At 46.4% G+C, this 24,866-nt stretch overlaps 1 protein-coding gene across 1 annotated transcript in view; it reads left to right on the top strand.

Annotated features, from left to right (window-relative positions):
- NECAB1 (N-terminal EF-hand calcium binding protein 1) overlaps positions 1-24,866 on the top strand; it is a 1,444,409-nt gene that overhangs the window by 1,262,620 nt on the left and 156,923 nt on the right. The window contains exon 9 of the mRNA XM_086967008.1: positions 15,309-15,362. Coding sequence (XP_086823134.1) covers positions 15,309-15,362 — 54 coding nt within the window. The remainder of the gene's footprint in view (positions 1-15,308; positions 15,363-24,866) is intronic.

A 24,866-nucleotide genomic window follows, 5' to 3' on the forward strand; every position in this document is an offset into this window, starting at 1 on the left:
TTGGGTAGTAACACCATTTTAACTAAATTAACTCACCCACTTATTATGAGCGGGAGTTTCCTCCATCTAGATGGTAAACTGCCACCTCCTTTGCCGCCATCTCTCAGTTAACTTTCAGGATAGCCTCTAAGGGGTTTTAAATCTTGATACCCAGTTACCGGATCTCAGCTTGCACTTTCCCTTCCCAGCATGATGTATTCCAACACATTACCTCCGACTTCGTGTTATTCACTTAGTAACCTAAGAAAACCCCAAACTCCTTCACCAGAGACTCCACCCTTGGGATAGTGTTTACAGGATCCGAGGTGTAAATTATTAGGTCATCTGCATATAACACAATTTTATAATAGAACTGCGATCCCTTAAAGGGAATGATCTGACCATGGGTACGCAGAAGCTGAGCTAGTGGCTCAATATAAATATTAAACAATAATGGGGAGAGAGGGCAGCCCTGTCTAGACCCCTAGAGATAGAGAAGTTCTCAGTGAGATTGCCATTAAGAGGAATCCTAGCATTAGTCAACTCATAGAGTCCCTGTAGCAAAGAAACAAAGCCTGGATTAAAACCCAGTATCTCCAAAACACCCCACAAATACGCCCAACAAACCCTGCACCCAATGTAACAACAGCCAAAGGCAATGACCGGGCTGTGGTGAGGTCTGTACAACCTATCAGCTGCTCCACAAGCTCCTGGCTATGCCTCCAAGAATGCAACTATTTCCTCCCTTAGAATCTTATAGACATCTGACAGGATGACATCTGGCCCTGCCTCTTTCCCATTCTTGCTACGAGTCAGAACCCCACTAATTTCCTCCTGAGTTATAGGTGCCTCCATAAATTCTGTCCCCTCCTCTGAGAGCACAGGGAGGCCCACACCTCCAAGCCATTCCCTAAGTTTGTATGGGTTCAGGGAAATGTCTTCCCCTATATAGAGCAGAAAAGAGGGAGACCAGGTGTCTATGCATGTCCTCAAGTTTGTTTAAAACCTCCCCCCGGGAGCTTACCACCAGCTCCTTGATCATATTAAGAGATCACTCCACTTTCGCTTTCCAAGTCAGCAAGGCCCCAGCTCATTCCCCATACTCAGAGTTCCTCATCGAGCCAGCCTGCCACCTTTCCCTACACTTGTAGTTGATCTTAGTCTTATAGCTTAAATGTGCCTCTTCTAACCGCTTTAATTGTAATCCCCTATTGGTTACTTCATCCTGGGTATGTAGACTGATCTCAAATAACACAACTTCCTGTTCCTGTGCTTTAAACATCCCTGCCAAATTAATATCCCCTGGATGAAAGCTTTGAATGTATCCCTCACAACTTCAAGGGGGGCTGAGCCTTCGTTATTATTAGTACGAGTGCCAGATCACAATCTGAAAGGATAGGTCTCTTCAAAGTCCACTTAGATTTTGCTTAAACCCAGGGGGTTACAGTGATAGGATTATAGCTGAGTGATCCAAAATATGCCCTGGAAGATTATTAACATCCCTAATATGCCCTGTTAAACCTACATCGACACAAAAATAATCTAGCCTGTTTTTTGCTGTGGAAGGTGTATCCTCTCTCCCGACCTTTTAAATAGCGCCAAGCATCCACCAATCCCAGGTGCTGCAACATATTTCTGAGAGCCTGTCTCATCTTTGGTACCTGACCCCTTCCTTTATATTTGTTCTATCTAGAATAGGATCAAGCACCGTTAAAATCTTCCCCTAGAACAAAAGGAACTGAACATTCTGCTAAGCTTAGCTCTACGTCAACAATAAGATGGGGTCATCCATGTTTGGTCCATAATACCCTGCATATATGAACTCAAAACCATACTTTCTCATCCTGGCTAGGTCCCACCTATCATGACTATCAATTTTGGAGCACACTATCTCTACCCCGAATCCTCCTTAATCAGGATCGCCACACCTGTACAACACTGGTCCTGATCAGTCATCACTGAAATCGCAATCCATCCATACCTGGCGAGAAGCTCCTTACTCTCTCTCGCGACTAGGTGTGTTTCTTACAGGATAATTATATGGGCCTGACTTCCCTCCAGGTACCTCAAAACCACTCTTTGCTTGGCTCGGGCCCATAAACCATTGATGTTCCAGGTTAAGAAACGTATACTGCTACCACCCCCATCCATATTTCCAATGTGTTGACTCTATCCTTAAACAACCCATCTCTGAAGGGAGATAAATCTGCACTGTGACATTGAGGAATTTTCTTTTTCTTTTTTCCCACTGATCCCCACTTTGCGCCCCTCCTCCACACCCCTTCCCAAGCCCCCCCTCTTACCCTACCCTGGGGAACCTTCCCAAAACTTGAAGGCATAGAATTGCCTTTTGTGCTGCTCCGTGGCGCCTGATGGTTTTAACCGCAACAAACTTTCTTGACCCTTCCTGAATCTGAAAAATACTTGTGCTCAATGCTAAAGTAGTCAGGGGGCATCTCCTTTCCCTTTAATGGAGATTATCAGTTCATCCACATCCTCCACTGTACAATAATTATGCATTTGGTTATTCCACATTATGCAGAGGGTTGCTGGGAATTTTAGTTGTAGTTTTGCCCCCAGCTTCCAAAGGTCCTCCATCTACTTGCCCAGCTCCCACTGACTCTGCTGAGTTCCCTTGCATATATCTGTACTTATTTTGAGAGCAAAGCCATTAACCGTATAGGGGCCTTCCCTTAGAGCCGCACTCAGGATTACCTCCTTAACTGCATACGAAAGTAAGTTTACCAAGATCTTTCTTGGCTGAGGCCGTTGGAGGCTCCTCTTGAACGGATCTCGGTGTGCCCTCTGGATCTCATGAACTAGATCGATCTCAGGCTTATCCTTTGATACAGTATCTCTCAGGGGCTTGATTATAAAAGACTTCATGTCCTTACCCTCTCAATGTATGTCCTCATGTAGCATTTTATTCTGTTTGCATAGCATTGAGATCTCTGAGGTGTTTTTCTCAACGACCCGCTTTGTTGATACTACCTCCTCCTCCAGTGCTTTAGTACGAGCAGCAACTACGTCTAGCTTCTGCGCTAACTCAGAACATGAAACTTGAATACTTTCCTGATTAGTCTCTGAAACCATAAACTTATTTTTAATTTCTTCTTTTAACCATAGGAGGATACCCGCCAATGAATCTTCTGCCTTTTCCCTCGGGATTTCGACCCTGGTATTACTTTCTGGGTCAGTGAGTGGCTGCTCCTATTCCGGCTCCTGTTCGCTAATTAATGTCAGAGTTTCAAACCTATTGCTGGTGGAGACAGGAGCACCCCTAAGTCAGAGGCCCCTGGAGACCTTACCGCTCCCAAAGGCCCTGCTAATGCCCGAGCTTGCACGGCCACCCTACTAGATGAAGCTACTTCACGTGACGCTATCTCAGCAAAAGTCCAGAGAGGTATCCCTTTTTTCTCCCTCTACGCGTTGGACAACAGCAAAACTTCAAAAGACCAAGGCAGCAGACCAGGTCAAGCACTACGGATCCTTTAGTTCTTGATTTTGGATGGTGCAAACTTCTTCCTACACCTGCTACCGTTAGGTGTATGGGTCAAAGATATACAAAAAAGAAACGGAAGGTGCACACAATTAGAGTCAGTAGAAATAATGTATTAAAGTATCTTCTTCTTTATTCAATAATATTCATCAGACATAGGCACAGCCAACGCGTTTCGTTCCATTTGCCTTTTAGGAACTTCGTCAGGGCGAGTTAATGTAGTTTGAGCTGACACCAATTTTGGTCAGAGAGTTAAGGATCAGTGGCGACGACCATTTGCGGGTCAGAATCACATAACCTTTAGACTTGTGAAGATAATGCCCACACAGGGCGATCTTAGGTTATTCCAACTGGTATCTTAAGGTCATATTCGAAGTGCGCAAAGACTAAAGTTGAGTTCACGATCAAGTGATGTTTGAAGTTGAATCTTTCTTCCACAGAAATTCTGGAACGGATGGAACGAAACGCGTTGGCTGTGCCTATGTCTGATGAATACTATTGAATAAAGAAGAAGATACTTTAATACAATACTATTGAATAAAGAAGAAGATACTTTAATACATTATTTCTACTGACTCTAATTGTGTGCACCTTCCGTTTCTTTTTTGTATAGCGTTGGACAACAGGTAGGACTCTGAAAAATGATTTGAGGGAAGGAGTAATTTTAATCTGCTGCTCTCCTGCACCTACCCCCTAAGTTTTTGCCAGGGGACCTGGTAGAGTTATAATGTGAGGGGACATACCTCCTGCCCCACCTCCCCTTCAGTCAGACATCGCTTCTTTTTTTTCAGACCAGAGGCCACCAGTACAGAAGGAGGGTCATGTGGTGTACCATCTTTAACCCCCTTGATGTTTCTATTAAGAAATACATACCTCAAAGCTTTACTGCGATTTAAAAAAAAAGATTTAAAAAAAAATCCTCCATATGCTGGAGGCCTACCCCCTGTCTCTGAGCCTTCCTCTGGGACTCATCCCTAGGTTAGAGTCTCCTGCAGTCCCTGATATCCCCCATGGATTGAGAACATGTAATACCCTCTGGGAGCATCCATAGTGTATGCGTGTTTTGAGGCACAGGCGACCCTCAGCCGGGGAGCTGCTTGTAATGGCTCTACCGAACACATCCACACCAGCAGATCCGCAGTGTCAGAGCCCTCTTGCTGCCTCCAACCACCAGATACTGAGGGACAGCCTTGTCATCTCCTGGGGGCTGACCGGATTGTTAGATCACCCAAGAAGCCTCATTGAGCTGGAAAACCCAGCAGTGAATGGATTAGTACATGCTGCTGAAGGGGTCACTAGAGGAGTGCAAGGGGAGTGACAGTGTGTTTGCTGAAAGTGTATGGACACTGATTGGGGAATTGAAGGTGTGAAAGACAAGTGTGTAGGTGGTTAGAAGAATGCATGCATAGCTGATAGGGGTTTGAAACAGTCCATGTGCTAAGGCCTGGGTCACTGGATGAGTACTTCGGTACTGACTGAATGATTAGAGTACTGCAAGGAGAGTGCCTGGGTGAATTTATAAGTGTTTGGGTTTTGGCGCAGTGAATGGAATAGTACATGGTGCTGAATGGGTAACTAGAGGAGTGCACTGGGGAATTGATGGTGTGAAAGACTAGTGTGTAGATGGTTAGAGGACTGCATGCATAGTGGATAGGGGTTTGAAGCAGTCCATGTGCTAAGGCCTGGCTTGGTGCATGAGTACTTGTGTACTGACGGAATAATTAGAGTACTGCAAGGAGAGTGCCTGGGTGATTTTACAAGTGGTTGGCTTTTAACGCAATGAATGGATTAGTACATGGTGTGAATGGGTCACTGGAGGAGTGCAAGGGGGGTGACATGGTGTTTGCTGGAGTGTATATATACTGACTGTGGAATTGAAGGTGTGACAGACAAATTTGTAGGTGGTTAGAGGACTGCATGCATAGTGGATAGGCGTTTGAAGCAGTCCATGTGCTAAGGCCTGGCTCAGTGCATGAGTACTTGGGTAGTGACTGAATGATTAGAGTACTGCAGGGAGAGTGCCTGGGTGAATTTGTTAAGTTTTTGGGTTTTGGTGCAGTTGTTACAATTTTTTTAGATGGATACTTGTGGTAACTGACTCTGACTAACCAGTCCTAGAGCCAGTGCTATGCTAAAAGACACTTAGAATACAGGTAAAACACCTACATACACTAGGGAACAGTATGCGTTGGGGTACCCCTGTGATTAGAATGACCTCCTCTGTAAGCCCCTTGTACATAATAGGGCAGGGGGGTTAAAATTACCTCTTCAAATGCACCACAGGGCGGGGGCTGAGCTGACGTGTGCAAACACACCATTTTAATTTGGGGGATAAGGTCCCCTTGAATCCTGAGGCTCTCTAGGGTCCAAGTAGCCCACTAGGTACCTCCAGTTAGATCCACAGAGCTGCGTTGCAGAGAGGTGTAAAAAAGGGCACAGCCCGGACCACCTCTGAGCAACGCAGCGCAGTGGTGCTTACTAGACACACCTGGTGGACTAGTTGGCCCCCAGGGTCCCTCGGGATTGAAGGGGTAATATTTCCCCATCTTAAAATGCACCACAGGGCATGTTTGCACACGTCACCTCAGGCCCAATCCCCTCCCTTCACCACTGTGTAAACGCGCCCTGTCTCCGTTCTAATTTGGGAGATTAAGTCCCCTTAAATCCTGAGTGTCCCTAGGGTCCAAGTAGCCCACTAGGTACATCCAGTAAGCGCCACAGAGCTGCGTTGCAGAGAGGTGTAAAAAGGGGCACAGCCTTGGCCACCTCTCTGAAACACAGTGCAGTGGTGCTTACTGGAAGTACCTGGTGGACTAGTTGGCCCCCAGGCTCCCTCAGGATTGAAGGGGAATTATTTCCCCATCCTAAAACCTGTCACAGGGCGTGTTTGCACACGTCACCTCAGGCCCCATCTATGAGAAAGTGCCATCTTTCTTGCATGGTCTGCCCCCACTTTTTGCTGAATTGCTGATGTGCTTTGACTGAGTGTGTCCTGGGCTCCTGTCAATCAGATGTCCAGGGCTGTGTTCCTTCCCTAAAACTGTATTGAAGCTGAAACCCAATTGGCATCTCTGGCCACATGTCAGCCCCTGGTAAATGGAACCCTAGGTACCCAGGGCATTGTGACCAGAGAAGACCCCTAAGGGATGTAGCACTTATTGTGCCACCCTTAGGGGCCCTGCAACCTGACACCTACACGCTGCATTTGCAGACTTAGTGTCCTGGTACAGAACTAAATAAAGAGTCGACATGGCACACATCCCTGTGTGCCATGCCCACAAACCCACTGCCCTGTCATACATCAGTCACCCCTCGAGCTGGGTGCCCTATGCCAGTGGAGTGGGTACAGCTGCATGAGCCCAGTGCCCCTTCAGTACCCAGGGCCATTCCTGGGCACTGTAAGTGCAGTGATGCCATTAGGAGTATATGGTGCTGGGAGTTTGTCATTACAAACTTCCCAGCACCATAATGGCTACATTGAAGACTGACATTTTGATATCAAACTTCTCAGCACATTAAACCCACACTAATGCCAGTGTGGGATTTAATGTAAAATGCACTACAGAGGGCATCTTAGAGATGCTCCTTGAAACCTAACCTACAATCCACGTATTGTCTGAGAGGCTGCTTAGGCTGCCACACAGCAGACATGTTGCTGGACCCCTGGGTGGAGATACCCCGCTCTCCTAGGCCTGCAACAATGCACAATCTGTGCGAGGTGCTAGGTCTCCTCCCCCAGGATGGGAAGGGTGAAGCTTCAAAGGCATACCGCCTTTGTGAGCTTCTCCATACCACTTGCTGTACTCAGCAACTGGCCCCCACCGGTCCTGACCCCCACTCTGGCAGGAAGATTGGTGGGAAACCCTACGTGAGGAAAGGAGGTGTGCCAGCCTGTGTCAACTCCACCCCTCAGGTGGGAGAGGCGAGGTGAAGCACAAGCTACCACTTTAGAGAGTAAGGTTATATCTAACTTTAACCTCTGCCAAACCTCTGGGGACTCTATACACACTGTACCTTACTTTGGTCCAGTATATAGAGAGCCACTTGCCTACACCATCCCCTCCCTTCACCACTGTGTATAAGTGACCTGTGTCCATTTTAATTTGGGAGTCCCCTTGAATCCTGAGTGTCCCCAGGGTCCAAGTAGCCCAATAGGTACCTCCAGTAAGCACCACAGAGCTGTGTTGCAGAGAGGTGTAAAAAGGGGCATGGCCTGGGCCACCTCTCTGAAACACAGCGCAGTGGGCTTACTGGAAGCACCTGGAGGGCTAATTAGCCCCCAGGGCACTCAGGATTGGAAGGGAATTATTTCCTCAACTTAAAACGTGCCACAGGGCGTGTTTTCACACGTCAACTCAGGCCCCATCCTCTCCCTTCACCACTGTGTAAACGCGCCTTGTGGCTGTTTTAAGTTGGAAGACAAAGTCCCTTTGAATCCTGAGTGTCCCTTGGGTCCAACTAGCAAACTAGCCCACTAGATACCTCCAGTAAGCACCACAGAGCTGCCTCAGTATTGAAGGGGAATTAATTCCCCAACTTACAACTCACCTGGGGGCGCGTTTGCACAATGGTGAAGGAAGGGGGCGTGGCCTGAGGTGACATGTGCAAACACGCCCTGTGGTGCGTTTTAAGTAGGGGAATTAATACCTCTTCAATCCTGATGGTCCCTGGGGGCCAACTAGCCCACCAGATACCTCCAGTATGCACCAGGGAGCTGCATTGCAGAGAGGTGTTCAGAGGCCCCGCCCCTTTATACAACACTCTGTAACACAGCTCCGTGGCGCTTACTGGAGGTACCTGGTGGGCTAGTTGGCCCCCAGGGGACCTCAGGATTGTAGAGGAATTAATTCCCCAACTTAAAATGCGCCACCGGGCATGTTTGCACACATATCACCTCAGGCCCCGCCCCCACCTTTACCACTGTGCAAACGCGCCCCGTGGCGCGTTTTAAGTTGGGGGATTAAGTCCCCTTCAATCCTGAGGGTCCCTGGGGTCCAACTAGACCACCAGGTACCTCCAGTAAGCGCCAAAAGGCTGCATTGCAAAGAGGTGTAAAAAGGGGCGTGGCCTAAACCACTTCTCTGCAACGCAGCCCTGAGGCGCTTACTGGAGGGACCTGGTGGGCTAGTTGGCCCCCAGGGACCCCCAGTATTGAAGGGGAATTAAATTACAATTTAAAACGTGCCACAGGGTGCGTTTGCAGAGTGTTTTTGTGAGGGGGGCGGGATCTAGGGACGATCGCGTGTCTTTTTAAAAAAAAGAAAAGAATTTAAAAGGGGGCTGTGTGGACCCCCTTCCTTTTACTTTTTTGGTGGCCCTAGGGACCCCATTCCCCAGGGGCTGACCCCCAAATTAATATTAAAAAAATTCATTTATGGGAAGGGGGGCCCCCCTTCTGTGGCCGATTCCGGGCCCCAGGTGCCCTTCCCCCGGGGCATGGCCAATTTAAAAAATATTTTCATGGAGGGGGGCTGCGTAGCCCCTCTCCCCAGGCCATTTATGACCCCAGGGACCCCATCCCCCGGGGCCGGCCTTTGCATTTTTTTTTTTACTTTTATTTTATTTTAATGGGGTAGGGGGGCACATGGACCCCTCCCGGGCCACTTCTGGCCCGGGGAAGCCCGATCCCCGTTGAGGACCGTGGGGGGAGCCCCAATGCCCCCTTGGTCCCAGCCGGCTCCCCGCCTCCTGCGGGAGCCGGCATTGCTTTTCCACATGGGGAGCAGCGAACATGCTGCTCCCCATGTGGAAAAGCAATCTGCTTTGCTTCATTGAAGCGAGAACGGGTTTCCCTTCTCTCGCTTCAATGAAGCAAAGCAGTTTGTAATGACAGGGCGGGAGCTGCGAGGCTCCCCCCTGTCATTGCAAACTACAGTGCCCTGGGGGTGGGCACCCCGGGACACTGCAAGAGCTGGCCCTGCGGGGTGGCGGTCCCCAGGACCATTGAGGGCACTAGGAGGGGGGCCATGCCATCTTCAAAGCCCCAGAGAGGTGGGGCTCCCCGGGACTTGGGAGCCCTGGGGCGTGTGGGGGGGGTTTAAGCCCCCCACACATGGGTTTTTTTTATGAAAAAGAAGCCCCAGGGGTGGTGGTCCCGGGGGCTGCGGGGGGCTCATGTTTTAGATAAGCCCCGGGGGTGGTGGTCCCCCGGGCTTGGAGGGGCCTTTGAACTCCGCCAACCATTTATTTTACAAGCCCCAGGAGTGGCGGTCCCGGGGGCTTGGGGGGGCCTTTGAGCCCCCCCACCCATGTTTTTTGAAGCCCTGGGGGGTGGCGGTCCCCGGGGATGGGGGGGCTGAGAGCCTCCCTACATATTTCAGAAAAGCCCTGGGGTGGTCCCCGGGGCTGGGGAGCCCCTTTGGGCCTGCATTAAAATATGCATATTGCCCCCAGGACTTGGCCCCCGCGGGGCTAATTAAAAACAACGCACTGGAGCCCACGCTTCGTTTTTTTCCCGCTGCGGGATGCGCGGATCCTCCGCGCATCCCGTAATTTGAAAAAAAGAAATAAACATTTTTTTGGGCCTTGGGGGTCCTTGTGGGACCCCCTGAGCAGGCCTAGGGGGTCAGGGTGTTTCTACCCTGCCCCCTTTGCGTGTTTTTTATGTTTTTCTCACTGCTTTCTTGTGCTCGGTTCTACCGAGGCACAAGATGGCTGCCAACTCTTCCTGGTTTGAAGTGTTGACAGCCAATTAGCATAAAGCTCGAGCATGGGAGGATCCGGGTCCCTAGATATATATGTGTTTTTACTTTTAAATTTCTCAGCAACTACTGAACGGATATACACCATTTAACAAAAAGGCATGACTCTAAACCAAAGGCTACCTTTTTGCCAAATTTGGTGTAATTCCGTCAGCAGTTCGGGCTGAAGCTGCGACTAAAGGTTCCTATGGGAAATTGCATGGGGAAAACACGTTTTGGGACCCCTCGTTTTTTCTCGGCCCCCGCTTGACAAATCTCCGTGAAACTTTAAGGATAGGAGCGGACCGGAGTTCCCCACGAGTTTTGAAAATTTCGCAAAGATTCGTCAATCCACACCAAAGTTATTGGGAATAGAATGTTGCGAATTTCCTATGGAAAATAGGTCACCACTATAACTACTGCCGGTAGGTAATATATATATATATATATATATATATATATATATATATATATATATATATATATATATATATATATATATATATATATATATATATATATATATATATATATATATATATATATATATATATATATATATATATATATATATATATATATATATATATATATATATATATATATATATATATATATATATATATATATATATATATATATATATATATATATATATATATATATATATATATATATATATATATATATATATATATATCCAAAAATAGTTGCCCCCACTTAGAGAAACCACTTCAGGTAGGTTCAAATCAGTGTTTTATTCGGAAGAAAGCTGCAGACACGCTGTGAAGAAGTGTCACCCAAATTGCATTGCCTGACGCGTTTCATGCGCAAAGCGCATTTCCTCAGAGGCAGTTGATCGTCTGCTCACAGCATGGATCGTCTTTTTGGCACCTTGACCTCGTGTCTAAAAGGGCGTGGGCGCGCCCCCAGGCATTCTGGTAAAAGTAGTCCTTGAATTCTGAACTCGAGTGAGTTGCTCGTGGCAGTGAAATGGATCCAAATTGAAACCACAGTGGGATGGGCAGACTTCAAACACCAGCAAGTCTGCACTGTGGTGCTTTCTCCAGCACTACCTTCCTGCCCTTCAGTGTGCAGCCTCAACTGACGCCACACGGGTCCATGAAGCCATGGTCGGGTTTTCTCCACGGCCGGGACTGGCCGTTTGTAAATCCAAAAATAGTTGCCCCCACTTAGAGAAACCACTTCAGGTAGGTTCAAATCAGTGTTTTATTCAGAAGAAAGCTGCAGACACGCTGTGAAGAAGTGTACACCCAAATTGCATTGCCTGACGCGTTTCATGCACGAAGCGCATTTCCTCAGAGGCAGTTGATCGTCTGCTCACAGCATGGATTGTCTTTTTGGCACCTTGACCTCGTGTCTAAAAGGGCATGGGCGCGCCCCCAGGCATTCTGGTAAAAGTAGTCCTTGAATTCTGAACTCAAGTGAGTTGCTCGTGGCAGTGAAATGGATCCAAATTGAAACCACAGTGGGATGGGCAGACTTCTAACACCAGCAAGTCATTTCCTCAGAGGCAGTTGATCGTCTGCTCACAGCATGGATTGTCTTTTTGGCACCTTGACCTCGTGTCTAAAAGGGCGTGGGCGCGCCCCCAGGCATTCTGGTAAAAGTAGTCCTTGAATTCTGAACTCGAGTGAGTTGCTCGTGGCAGTGAAATGGATCCAAATTGAAACCACAGTGGGATGGGCAGACTTCAAACACCAGCAAGTCTGCACTGTGGTGCTTTCTCCAGCACTACCTTCCTGCCCTTCAGTGTGCAGCCTCAACTGACGCCACACGGGTCCATGAAGCCATGGTCGGGTTTTCTCCACGGCCGGGACTGGCCGTTTGTAAATCCAAAAATAGTTGCCCCCACTTAGAGAAACCACTTCAGGTAGGTTCAAATCAGTGTTTTATTCAGAAGAAAGCTGCAGACACGCTGTGAAGAAGTGTACACCCAAATTGCATTGCCTGACGCGTTTCATGCACGAAGCGCATTTCCTCAGAGGCAGTTGATCGTCTGCTCACAGCATGGATTGTCTTTTTGGCACCTTGACCTCGTGTCTAAAAGGGCATGGGCGCGCCCCCAGGCATTCTGGTAAAAGTAGTCCTTGAATTCTGAACTCAAGTGAGTTGCTCGTGGCAGTGAAATGGATCCAAATTGAAACCACAGTGGGATGGGCAGACTTCTAACACCAGCAAGTCATTTCCTCAGAGGCAGTTGATCGTCTGCTCACAGCATGGATTGTCTTTTTGGCACCTTGACCTCGTGTCTAAAAGGGCGTGGGCGCGCCCCCAGGCATTCTGGTAAAAGTAGTCCTTGAATTCTGAACTCGAGTGAGTTGCTCGTGGCAGTGAAATGGATCCAAATTGAAACCACAGTGGGATGGGCAGACTTCAAACACCAGCAAGTCTGCACTGTGGTGCTTTCTCCAGCACTACCTTCCTGCCCTTCGGTGTGCAGCCTCAACTGACGCCACACGGGTCCATGAAGCCATGGTCGGGTTTTCTCCACGGCCGGGACTGGCCGTTTGTAAATCCAAAAATAGTTGCCCCCACTTAGAGAAACCACTTCAGGTAGGTTCAAATCAGTGTTTTATTCAGAAGAAAGCTGCAGACACGCTGTGAAGAAGTGTACACCCAAATTGCATTGCCTGACGCGTTTCATGCACGAAGCGCATTTCCTCAGAGGCAGTTGATCGTCTGCTCACAGCATGGATTGTCTTTTTGGCACCTTGACCTCGTGTCTAAAAGGGCATGGGCGCGCCCCCAGGCATTCTGGTAAAAGTAGTCCTTGAATTCTGAACTCAAGTGAGTTGCTCGTGGCAGTGAAATGGATCCAAATTTAAACCACAGTGGGATGGGCAGACTTCTAACACCAGCAAGTCTGCACTGTGGTGCTTTCTCCAGCACTACCTTCCTGCCCTTCAGTGTGCAGCCTCACCTGACACCACACGGGTCCATGAAGCCATGGTCGGGTTTTCTCCACGGCCGGGACTGGCCGTTTGTAAATCCAAAAATAGTTGCCCCCACTTAGAGAAACCACTTCAGGTAGGTTCAAATCAGTGTTTTATTCGGAAGAAAGCTGCAGACACGCTGTGAAGAAGTGTACACCCAAATTGCATTACCTGACGCGTTTCATGCGCGAAGCGCATTTCCTCAGAGGCAGTTGATCGTCTGCTCACAGCATGGATTGTCTTTTTGGCACCTTGACCTCGTGTCTAAAAGGGCGTGGGCGCGCCCCCCGGCATTCTGGTAAAAGTAGTCCTTGAATTCTGAAATCGAGTGAGTTGCTCGTGGCCGTGAAATGGATCCAAATTGAAACCACAGTGGGATGGGCAGACTTCAAACACCAGCAAGTCTGCACTGTGGTGCTTTCCTCAGCACTACCTTCCTGCCCTTCAGTGTGCAGCCTCACCTGAGGCCACACGGGTCCATGAAGCCATGGTCGGGTTTTCTCCACGGCCGGGACTGGCCGTTTGTAAATCCAAAAATAGTTGCCCCCACTTAGAGAAACCATTTCAGGTAGGTTCAAATCAGTGTTTTATTCGGAAGAAAGCTGCAGACACGCTGTGAAGAAGTGTACACCCAAATTGCATTGCCTGACGCGTTTCATGCGCGAAGCGCATTTCCTCAGAGGCAGTTGATCGTCTGCTCACAGCATGGATTGTCTTTTTGGCCTACTTTTACCAGAATGCCTGGGGGCGCGCCCACGCCCTTTTAGACACGAGGTCAAGGTGCCAAAAAGACAATCCATGCTGTGAGCAGACGATCAACTGCCTCTGAGGAAATGCGCTTTGCGCATGAAACGCGTCAGGCAATGCAATTTGGATGTACACTTCTTCACAGCGTGTCTGCAGCTTTCTTCCAAATAAAACACTGATTTGAACCTACCTGAAGTGGTTTCTCTAAGTGGGGGCAACTATTTTTGGATTTACAAACGGCCAGTCAGGGCCGTGGAGAAAACCCGACCATGGCTTCATGGACCCGTGTGGCGTCAGGTGAGGCTGCACACTGAAGGGCAGGAAGGTAGTGCTGGAGAAAGCACCACAGTGCAGACTTGCTGGTGTTTGAAGTCTGCCCATCCCACTGTGGTTTCAATTTGGATCCATTTCACTGCCACAAGCAACTCACTCGAGTTCAGAATTCAAGGACTATTTTTACCAGAATGCCTGGGAGCGCGCCCACGCCCTTTTAGACACGAGGTCAAGGTGCCAAATTGACAATCCATGGTGTGAGCAGACGATCAACTGCCTCTGAGGAAATGCGCTTCGCGCATGAAACGCGTCAGGCAATGCAATTTGGGTGTACACTTCTTCACAGCGTGTCTGCAGCTTTCTTCCGAATAAAACACTGATTTGAACCTACCTGAAGTGGTTTCTCTAAGTGGGGGCAACTATTTTTGGATATATATATATATATACATACTGCGTGGCACTGAGTGGCTTCATAATTCTTGAGTAAAGCACGCACATACTCTGCACCAAGGAGGCATTCCGTGGGTGTTCCCAAGCAACTCCCATGGTTTGTGATGCATTCCCAGATTTACCGGAACCAGTAAACCTGGGAATGCCCCAAAAAGATGTGAGGTGATGCGTAACAAGGAGAAATATTTTTATTTCTCCTAGTTACTTTTTCTTTCTGTGTGTACTACATTCTGCAGCACGCAAATAAACAGGAATTTGCCTCTCAGGATCGTTTTGTGCAGGAAGGTATCCCTTCCTGAAAAAAAAAACCCTATCTGCAATGCAGGCACCGTTTCACCATGGTGCAAGGGTGCCTGAATTGCCACTAGGCTGCCAAAACATCACCAGCGCACGGACAAGGTCAGGAATGCGGCACATTTAAAAAAAATATGATGTATTACTGCCCTTTCCCTGGAACGCCACACAGCAAGGTGACTTACTGTGCTGCATTGCGTTACTTTGCCATAAATATGGCCCAGAGTAGTTACCGCCCGAATAGTTTGATATAAAGTGATGAACCAGCCAATGCATTCAGGAAAGTTTTCGTTGTGAGCAATTTCCACACTGGTTTTCTTAACACGTATAACTGAATTAGTGTGCACAGTCTATTACATTAATCACATTTATTGACCCCGTCGACTATTTCATCAACATATTTTTCATGTGTTTTCTTTGTCTCACAAGGACCTTAAATTGGAACCACCAGAAGAGGAAATTTCAGAAGGGAGTACAAAGTCTGTAAGTATGCCCGCTTTCAGGTTCACATATTGTTTATTATATCTGATAACATATTTACCGATTTATCAGGTAAAGGGATGAACTTTTTAACTGAACATGTATTTTTGCTTTGATATGTTAGGCTCTCTTGTAGGCCACAACAAGCACTCACACTTCCACATTACTGTTCAAGACAGTGGTCTTTTCCACATCATACAATAATGTTATCAATATGGAATCGTGTACAGTAGAATTGTCCTGAACCTTCTACTCAACAGCTTAGTCCTTGAACATTTTCTGTATGAAGAGAATCACAATGTTAGTACACTTACTTTTTGACATGTTAACATTGACAGTACAGAGATGGAGTGAGAGAGACTATGTGACACACAGTGACCAAAATATTGCAACACAATATGTTAGTCTACCTCTTGCAACCACTTTCTTATGATTACAGCTGCTGGCACTGTGTTACACCAACCAATAACCCTGCTCCCCACTGCCTTCAATTCAACACAAGCCACACACAGAGATAGGTCTCAGGGCTGTTGCAGCTGGGCAAAAAGACAATAAATCATCCATTAAAAGAGTAGTTTACAAATCATACAATCATCATCTGTAGATCCCAAGCAGTTGCTCACCTGCCTACAGCCCACAGGCCTACCATAGATGAAACCTATTGTGTGTATCTTCTGTACGAGGTTTACATCTCTATCCAGAGACAGATCTGTTATCTTACGCTTGAGCCTTACATCAGCGTAGTGCAAGGGAAGCTCAGTTGTATAGTGTTCCAACATATGATATCAGTGTAACCTGAGTGACAGCGCTGCTGTTATAAGAGCTAGGATGTAAGTTATTTGAGAACTGAGTTGAAGAACTTCTCTCTAACTTGCAGTTATATTTAATCACTGAATCTTGAGTGATAACTCTGTTGTTAGAAGCGATATCCTGTTCTTTCCTGTGTAATATGAGTGATAGCACTAATGTATGTCACTCACACCTGTAACATTTGATTAGCCTGAGGCTTTAAGGTGCACACTCATCAACTGTTTGAGGCTCATGGTGTACCATCTTTCAAGCCTGAGCGATGGCTCTCCTGCTGCAATAACTGTGTCACCAAAGAGTTGTTCTATCATCTGAAGAACAATTCTTAATTTGTAAAAGCATAAGTGCCAGAACCCAACGTTTTCTTCAAAAATCCACCACCAGCACTGCCGAAGTTTGGAGTTGCCGAATACCAATACTGACTATCTAGACTTGATTGCACTTTATGCTTCTTTAATCTAGCACCATGCCCCCACCACCCCTTTATCTAACTATTGCAGGTGCATTTTCACCACTGGAGGATCAACGTCAGAGGGGCCCTAGTGGATAAGTAAAATATCGACCAGTTCCCTGGGGACTAGCAGAAGGAGGACCATACAAATCAAGGTTAGAGGACCAGGAGGACCATGTCAAGCAGGACCAGGAGCAAAACTAGGACCTCAAAGCCTATGATAAGTACCAAAATTGAAAACACTTGGAGGGCCAGTACCAAGAAGACCAGAAAGACTACGACCTCGAGGACTATGATCTGAGAAGCAGGAAGCATGGTCAGGTTTGGAAGTAAAAGTAGCTCTGACAAGAAAGGTTCATACCCTTCTCCGCTCACTCACTCCTTTCATCCATCAATTTTCTGCCTCTCTTCCCTCCCACTCTCTTTTCTTCACCTCTATCTGCTTATGAACCCACTGTGAATGCTTCAATAAACCCTGGGTAGCTGGGTAAAGTGACAAAAGTGCCAGAGGTAAGTGTAGGCCTTATAAAAAAACAATCTTTAATGATGCTAGACCTCCAGAGAAAGGTCTGATGAGATAAAAGGCTAGTCTGGCCTTGGCAGGAAGACCACCAGCATGAGGTCCAGTTTAGAAGTAGGAACAGGAGAATCAGTAGGCAAAGTGACTTGAACCCTGGCCAATAAAAATATGTGGAGGACCTGGACCAAGAAGAGGAGGACCAGTCTGGCTTCCGATCGCACGGTAGCATGGAGTCCATTAACTTACGTGCGATAAATGGATCCTGCCTGACCACAGATGAAGATGATCCCTGCCTACGGCTATTGCTAGACCTCTCATCTTCTTTTGACACAGTAGACTATATCACCCTCATAAGCATACTGGATTCTCAAACTGGATTCACCAGCAATGGTGTTCACTGGGTCTCCTAATACCGTTTTAATTGACACCAGTGTGTTCAAATGAGCACAATCAGGTAAAAAAAGATCTGTATCTCTTGCGGAGGCCTTCAGGGCTGTATACAGTTTCCTGCCATCTTCAACCTAGACATGAAACCGTGTGATGTTCTACTCACATATAACAGCAACAAGATCCACCTACATGCTGATAATACACACCTCTGTTTGAAAGTCTCCTCTGCTTCAGACATTCAGTTCCTCAGACACTGCTTTTACATCCATACCTGCAGGTCAACCCAACCAAGACAGAATTCCTATTATTTGCCCGAAATAATAAACAAAATACAGTACAAACCTGGCTCAATTATATGAATCTTGGCTTTGAAGCCCAGTTTTCACTGAATGCTAAATCACGTAGGTTCACCATGGACACCAACCTCATTATAAAGGAACACTTTGTCAAAATAAACCAGGATGGTTTGGTACAAGCTCTGTCTTCTAAAAAAAAAAAGGTCAAACCATTTATTCCAGAATGCAATTTCAGCACTGCTGTTCAAGTCCTTGTACTCTTAAGTCTAGATACACCATGGCCTCCCAGTCTCTATACTGGCACCCCTTAGGAGCATCCTACAAGCACGAGCAAGTCTGATCCAGGGCCTGAAAAACTTTGATCACATCATCCCTATTCTGATGGAACGTCATTTGCTCCATGGCAGATCTGCACCATCTATAAATCAAGTTGCATCATTTACAAAGTTATCGCCACCAGCAACACCATTTATCTTGCAGACAAGCTCACTATCATTGGTGATTCTCAGCACACCGGCAGCCAGGACACCACGAGACTGCACACTAAGAAGTCCAAAAAAGAAAAAGAAAACAAGAGACTTTTTCCATGTATGTACCCAGAATCTGGAACAACATCCCTGAATACATCAGCATCGCCCAAACGCTGCACCAATTTAGAAAGAGTTGAAGACTCATCTACTTACAGAACACTATATCATAATTCATTAACCATCTGCAAACCTCTCTTCTTACTCTTAATGCTTGTCTTTGACTATGTACAGCATTCCCCTGCCTTTTGGCTAGGTTTGCACTATAGGAATGTCATATAGATGCATTTATTACAGTGGCCACATCTCCTATAAATTATTCTTAGCTACCCTGTTTGACCACACTTCTTTAGAAATACCCCACACTTTTCCATTCACTTAATGTTCTGCTAACTTCTGTCCTGAAAAGCAGTCTCTTTGTGTCTAATTAAGACAACATGAACAGATTTATTATCACATTTCCACCTTTTTGCCAAAGATAATATATAGGCTTATTGCCATTGGCTCCACCCTTCATTATCCTGCCCCATGTGAGTGGACACCATTTTTTGCAAAGTTTATGAAATTCCAAAGTAAGCGCCTGCATTTCCAGTGCTGACTTGATAAGAACCAAGAACACAATTTACGGAAAGCAATAGGTTGCTAAAGTAAAGTTCAAGACTGGAAAACCATGTCCCTGATGACATGGGGTCATCATTTATTTATTTATTATTTATTTAATAGGTTTCTAAAGCGCGACAGCTACCCAAAAAGGGTTTACCGGCGCTGAGAGACACTAAGTTCAAGAGCAGAAAGTGCACCTCTGAGAGGGAACAAGAGCAGTTTACTGGTTAAAGAGACAGGTTTTGATGGCTCTACGGAAGTGGTTGTATCGCGTTTCTAAGCGTAAGTGCAATGGGAGGGCATTCCAAAGCTTGGGGCCCAGCAGGGAGAAGGACCTCCCTCCAATCTTTGCTCTACGCACTTTCGGCACGCTGAAGAGACATTGAGATGCCGATCTAAGACAGCAAGACGGTATTTAAGGCTGCACTAGGGATTGTAAGTAACTTGGGGCCCTACCCCATTTGATTTTGTGCATAAGGATCAATGTTTTGAACTTGACTCGGTTATCAATTTTCAGCCAGTGAAGTGCCTTGATATGGCCTGAAATTCTTTCCCTTCTGGGACACCTACACAGAAGTCTGGCTGCGGCATTTTGAACAAGTTGTAAACGTCTCATAACTGTTTGTGCTGATCCTAGATATAGGATGTTGCCGTAATCTAAGCGGGAGGTGATGAGTGCATTAACTACAGTCTTCTGAGTGTCTTCTGGCAGCATCCAGATGATTTTTCTAAGCCACCGCAGGATGGTAAAACAGGTGGCAGATAAATTGTTGACCTGTGGCTCCATGGTTAGCTTATTGTCAATAATTATGCCCAAGTTACGTACTTGAGGTGAAGGGATAGGTGGTGATCCCATTTCAGAGGGCCAGTGTCTAGAATTCCAAAGGTTGTGATCAGGACCCAGTATTAGAACCTCGGTTTTGTTGCCATTCAAATTGAGTAAGTTGTCACTCATCCAGGTTGCAATTTTCCTGAGGCCGGTTTGAAGGCAGGAGGGGACGTCCTGATCACTGTTTGAAATTGAAAAGACAATCTGTGAGTCGTCCGCATATGTAAACATTTTCAATATTGTTTCTTCTGCAGTTCGAGCCAAAGGAGTTGCATACAGGTTAAAAAGCAGGGGACTCACAACTGATCCCTGAGGGACGCCATAGGGGGATTTATGAATTTTGGAGGTTGAGGTATTTGAAGCAATCTGAAACGTCCTAACTGAAAGGAAGGATGCAAACCAGTCCAAGGCAGTACCCCTGATGCCCATGGCCGAGAGGGATTTTAATAAAATAGGGTGGGAGATGGTGTCGAATGCTGCGCTGAGATCCAAAAGGATCAGCGCAGCAGACTCCCCTCTGTCGACCAGGAGGCGAATATTTTCCACCACCCTGAGCAAAGTTGTCTCCGTTGAGTAACCAGGACGGAAACCCGATTGCGAAGGGTGTAGTAAGTCGTTTTTCTCCGCATACTTGGCGAGAATGCCATGGACGTGTGTCTCCAAAATTTTGGAGAAAGCAGGTAGTAAGGATATAGGACGGAAGTTGGCCGGGTTTTTAGGGTCGGCTGAAGGTTTTTTCAGCAGTGGTGAAACCATTGCATGTTTCCATATAGATGGGACCTTTGCAGAGGAGAAGGAAAGGTTTAGGGTCTGGCATATGACAGAAAGTTGTGGAGTATCGAGGAGTTTGAGTACTGAAATGGGAAGAGGGTCGATAGGGGAACCCGATATCAGTTTCCCTACGATAGCTTGAAGGTCCTGCATATTGAGTTCAGGCCAGGATAACAATGGCTCATGAGGGAAATGTGTCTGGTGGGAGGTGTTATCCTTACTGGGATCAAAGTCCGGGAGCGTTTTGGTGTGCATCTGTTGTTGCAGCACTATGTCCTGATAGATAGTCTCTATCTTGTTTGTAAAGAACAATGCCAGTTCTTCACATTGCACATCATTCAGCGAAAGAGGTTTGGCTGTGGTATTTGCCCCAGCTAAGTCCTTTACTAAGTTGAATAGTATTCTAGATTTGTCTGTAGCCTCTGCAATTGTCTTTGCCACATAGGTAGTCCTTGCCAAGGTACATGCTTTGTGATAGAGTTTTAGTTCCTTCCTATACGTCGTACCAGCTGTACAGGAGTATTCCTTCCTCCATAAACGTTCCAAACGTTTACATTTGGATTTTGTGGCCTTCAATGATTCGTTGTACCAAGGCGCAGGAGGGTTGTGGGTTTTACGTTTTTTGTGAGCCAGGGGCAGACAGATATCCAAGACTCCTGACAGCCAGTCTTTAATCTTAGTAGCTACTGTCTCAATGCCATTTGTGTTAAATATATTGCCCACTGGGGTGGAATCTAAGGTGGAAATGAGTTGGTTTATATCCAACTTCTTCCAATTCCTATATTGAGACCGGAATGTCTGGCTAGAAGGCCTACTATCCGTTGGATTGGGTACACTGAAATGGACTAGAAAGTGTTCTGACCATTGTAAGGGTAGGGCAGGAGGGCAGTGTGATATGAGAGTGCTGGAAAAGATGGGGTCTAAAAGATGGCCTCCTTTGTGAGTAGCTCCCGAGTTCCACAGTGACAAGTTCATGGCCGCAAGGTCGTGAATTAAGTTACTACCCAGCTTGTTAGATGGGTTGTCCAGGTGTATGTTTAGGTCGCCTATGATTGACAAACTGTCGTAATTGGTCCTTACCGAGGCGATCCAATCCACAACTTGGGTGGCCCAGGCTAGGGCAGGACCCGGTGGTCTATATATCAACAGACCAGTAAAGGTGAATTTGGGGTGCAATTGGAGTTTGAAAAGAGCTGACTCAGAGGAAATTAACGAAATAGATTCCAAAGTGCAATGAAAAGATTTTTTGAAAATAACAGCTATGCCTCCCCCCGTTCCGTTAATTCGGTCCTTTCTTATAATGGCATAGTTAGATGGTAATGCTTCAGCAATATCGGGACCCGCACTGTCGTGTAGCCAGGTCTCGGTAAGGAACAGGGCGTCCAGTGTGTCCTCAGACAGGAAGTCATGGATGTCCCTTTTGTGTTTACAGAGTGATCGACAGTTCAGACTGCCTAGAGACCACTTCTGTGTGGGCTGGCAACTTATGGTAAACCGTTTACAGTGTTGGGGGACCTCTAGATGGAAATAGCAGGAAGGGCAAGTGCTGGAACTACGTCGGTCATTCTGTAAGGGTTTACACGTGTGTTTGACGGGGGGTCGCAGAGAGTGAAGCGTTTCTGACGAGTAGGTTCGCCAAGATGAACCAAAATTTCCAGGGGTCTGGGGCCCTGGGCCCGGCCTGGCACGGACGGGCACAGACGAGCTTGCCAGGGAATGCACATACTTGTAGATGGAAGGGGGCGTGGCCGCTAGCAGTGGGCGTGGCCAGGGGGTTTGGCGCGCGAAAGGCAGCGCTGTTGGTTCCTACCCGTAGGCGATAAATCCGCTGTACGGTGTTAGTTCCCGCCTCGTTTCTCGAGGGGGAGTGGGCAGGGGTGAAGGACAAGTGATTTTAAAACAGAAAAAAAACAAAGTAGCAACAGTTTTAAAAAACGATCAAATGCTCCCGGCTTGCGCCTCAGGAACTAAGGTCTTACAAATGCGCCTTGTATTCAGTGCGCTTAAGAAGCCTGTCAGGCGGTGGGCGTGGCCGCTAGCAGTGGGCGTGGCCAGGGGGTTTGGCGCGTGAAAGGCAGCGCTGTTGGGTCCTACCCGTAGGCGATAAATCCGCTGTACGGTGTTAGTTCCCGCCTCGTTTCTCGAGGGGTTGTGCTCAGGGGTGAAGGACAAGTGATTTTAAAACAGAAACAAAACAAAGTAGCAACAGTTTTAAAAAACAATCAAATGCTCCCGGCTTCCGCCTTAGGAACTAAGGTCTTAGAAATGCATGTAATCTTAATACTGATCCCACCACATGAAATCACATGACATGGCGTTTGGTTTGAGAATGGCCTCACAGAACACAACATGAAATGGGATTCATGAGAAGAAATCAGAAGAAGTGATTGCATGGCTTCTAGCCTAGGTGAGTTCATAAGCTATAAAATACCATAAATAAGAGCTTTTATCACTGTGGCCAGCCTACATCTTTCTACTAGAGTTTCATTAACTTCAGACAAAATTCATTTATTTTGCACTACTTTTAGATGGGTGTTGGTAGTTCTCCTTCTGGTGCAGAAACTGGAATTTGCCAAGTAAAATCATAAGCGTACCCCTACCAAAAACAAAATAATGAATCTGCAGATTGCGAGAACATCCAAAGTCCACCATTCAAATAGGTAGGGTTGGCAAGCATGTCATCTGTTCCTGAATATGGGGCATACATCCAGTCAAAAGTCTTCAATATCTGAATCTTTTTTTAAGCTTATTCAACTTTCATAAGGCAAGGTTTATAAGCTGATTGACTTGCTAAGGGGAAAAACTAGGAGGGCATTATTATGGCACCACCCAGTGAATCCTGTGATAGTTAAAATAAAGGCAGCCATTACGAAAAGATGGGCCACTCATTCAAGAAAAAACTACCCCTGCCGCTTCTTCAGTTGGACTCCCACTCCGTGCAGTAGATAATCACATTGGTCCTGTCACCCCAGGAACACGGCAGTCACATGAAGCAGGGCAGTCATAAATTGGGATTATGCATTATGAATGATTGATGGCCTTGCTATGGGTCCATGGCTGTGCAGAGGTCATACATTTTGTGCATAAAGGGCCCAATAAAGCCTGAATTTGTCCAACCAACCAGGAGTATTTTTTCCTGCACAAATGGGAACATCATCGCACATTTATTCAGGAAATAGCCCTATCTATCAGCACTGTCAGGCCAGGCTCACCCACCAGTGTAGGGTGTGAGAGGAGGAACAGCAAAGAAATAGACGAAGGCTGGAACAGCACACAAGAATGCCAATGGATTGTCATACATGTATACAGAAATGCTCCACTTCCATCATGGTGTTATGCAGGATGTACCATGACACTACAGATCCTGTTCAAGGATGCAAGGTTTAAAAACAAAAACAAGCTCAATTATCCTTCAAAATAACCCCTGTTTCTGCCAAATGAAGCCCAAAACAAGCCCAAATCGTAATAAAGAATTATAAAGAACAATTCATAAAACAATAATTGTTTACCTGCCAATTACATTGTGGATTGCAAAACGTTTGAATTTTTTTTAATGTCTGTAGCCAAAACCTACTCAGAGGTGTTGTGGTCATGATTGTTCATGCAGAATAGAGAAATATGTTTCCTAAGTCCATTCGTTTACTCATTAACATTTTTCCATTTCATAAACATAGTCCTTTGCACTTAAATAAAGTATTTGTCAACTTTCCTTAACATAAAGATGTCAATTAGGCAATACAAATAATTGGGAAGCCAAACATTTAATCTGGTAGCTGAGAAATGTTAAATAAACCATAGAAATAAGAACTGATCCAAGCATTATATATTTTATCTTTTTAATATTTTATTTAATGACATATATTATGTATCTGGTAATCGCCTAACCCTAAACTATCTAACTGAAAGATTAGTAAGGGGTCGAATACGATGCCGTTCAGAAGGCCTCCGAATCGAATTCAGGATTTCCGAATCCGATCGGAAGGCCTGTTTTCGACCGATTCGGAAACCATTTGAATGAGCGATTACGAAGTTCTGAGTTTCTGAATCGGTTCCGAATCCGAACCGAACGACATTTGGAAAGTCCGAGTTGTTCGGAGCCAAAACGTGTGTTTCTATAGGCCATGTTTCAGAACAACTTAGAAGCGTTCCAAACGAACGATTACAATGACAGATTCCACAGCACTTCCAAATCCATTGTTCCGAAATTGGATCGGCTGTTGAAATCTGAATTTGGAGGCCCGTAGCAGGCCCCCCTTCACCTGGGGCCTTCCGAATCGGGTCCGTGGGGGTACCCAAGGGATGGTCCTTTCGGA

The sequence above is a fragment of the Lissotriton vulgaris genome, chromosome 4_1 (assembly GCF_964263255.1).
Source record: "Lissotriton vulgaris chromosome 4_1, aLisVul1.2, whole genome shotgun sequence".
Lineage (NCBI taxonomy): Eukaryota > Metazoa > Chordata > Amphibia > Caudata > Salamandridae > Lissotriton > Lissotriton vulgaris.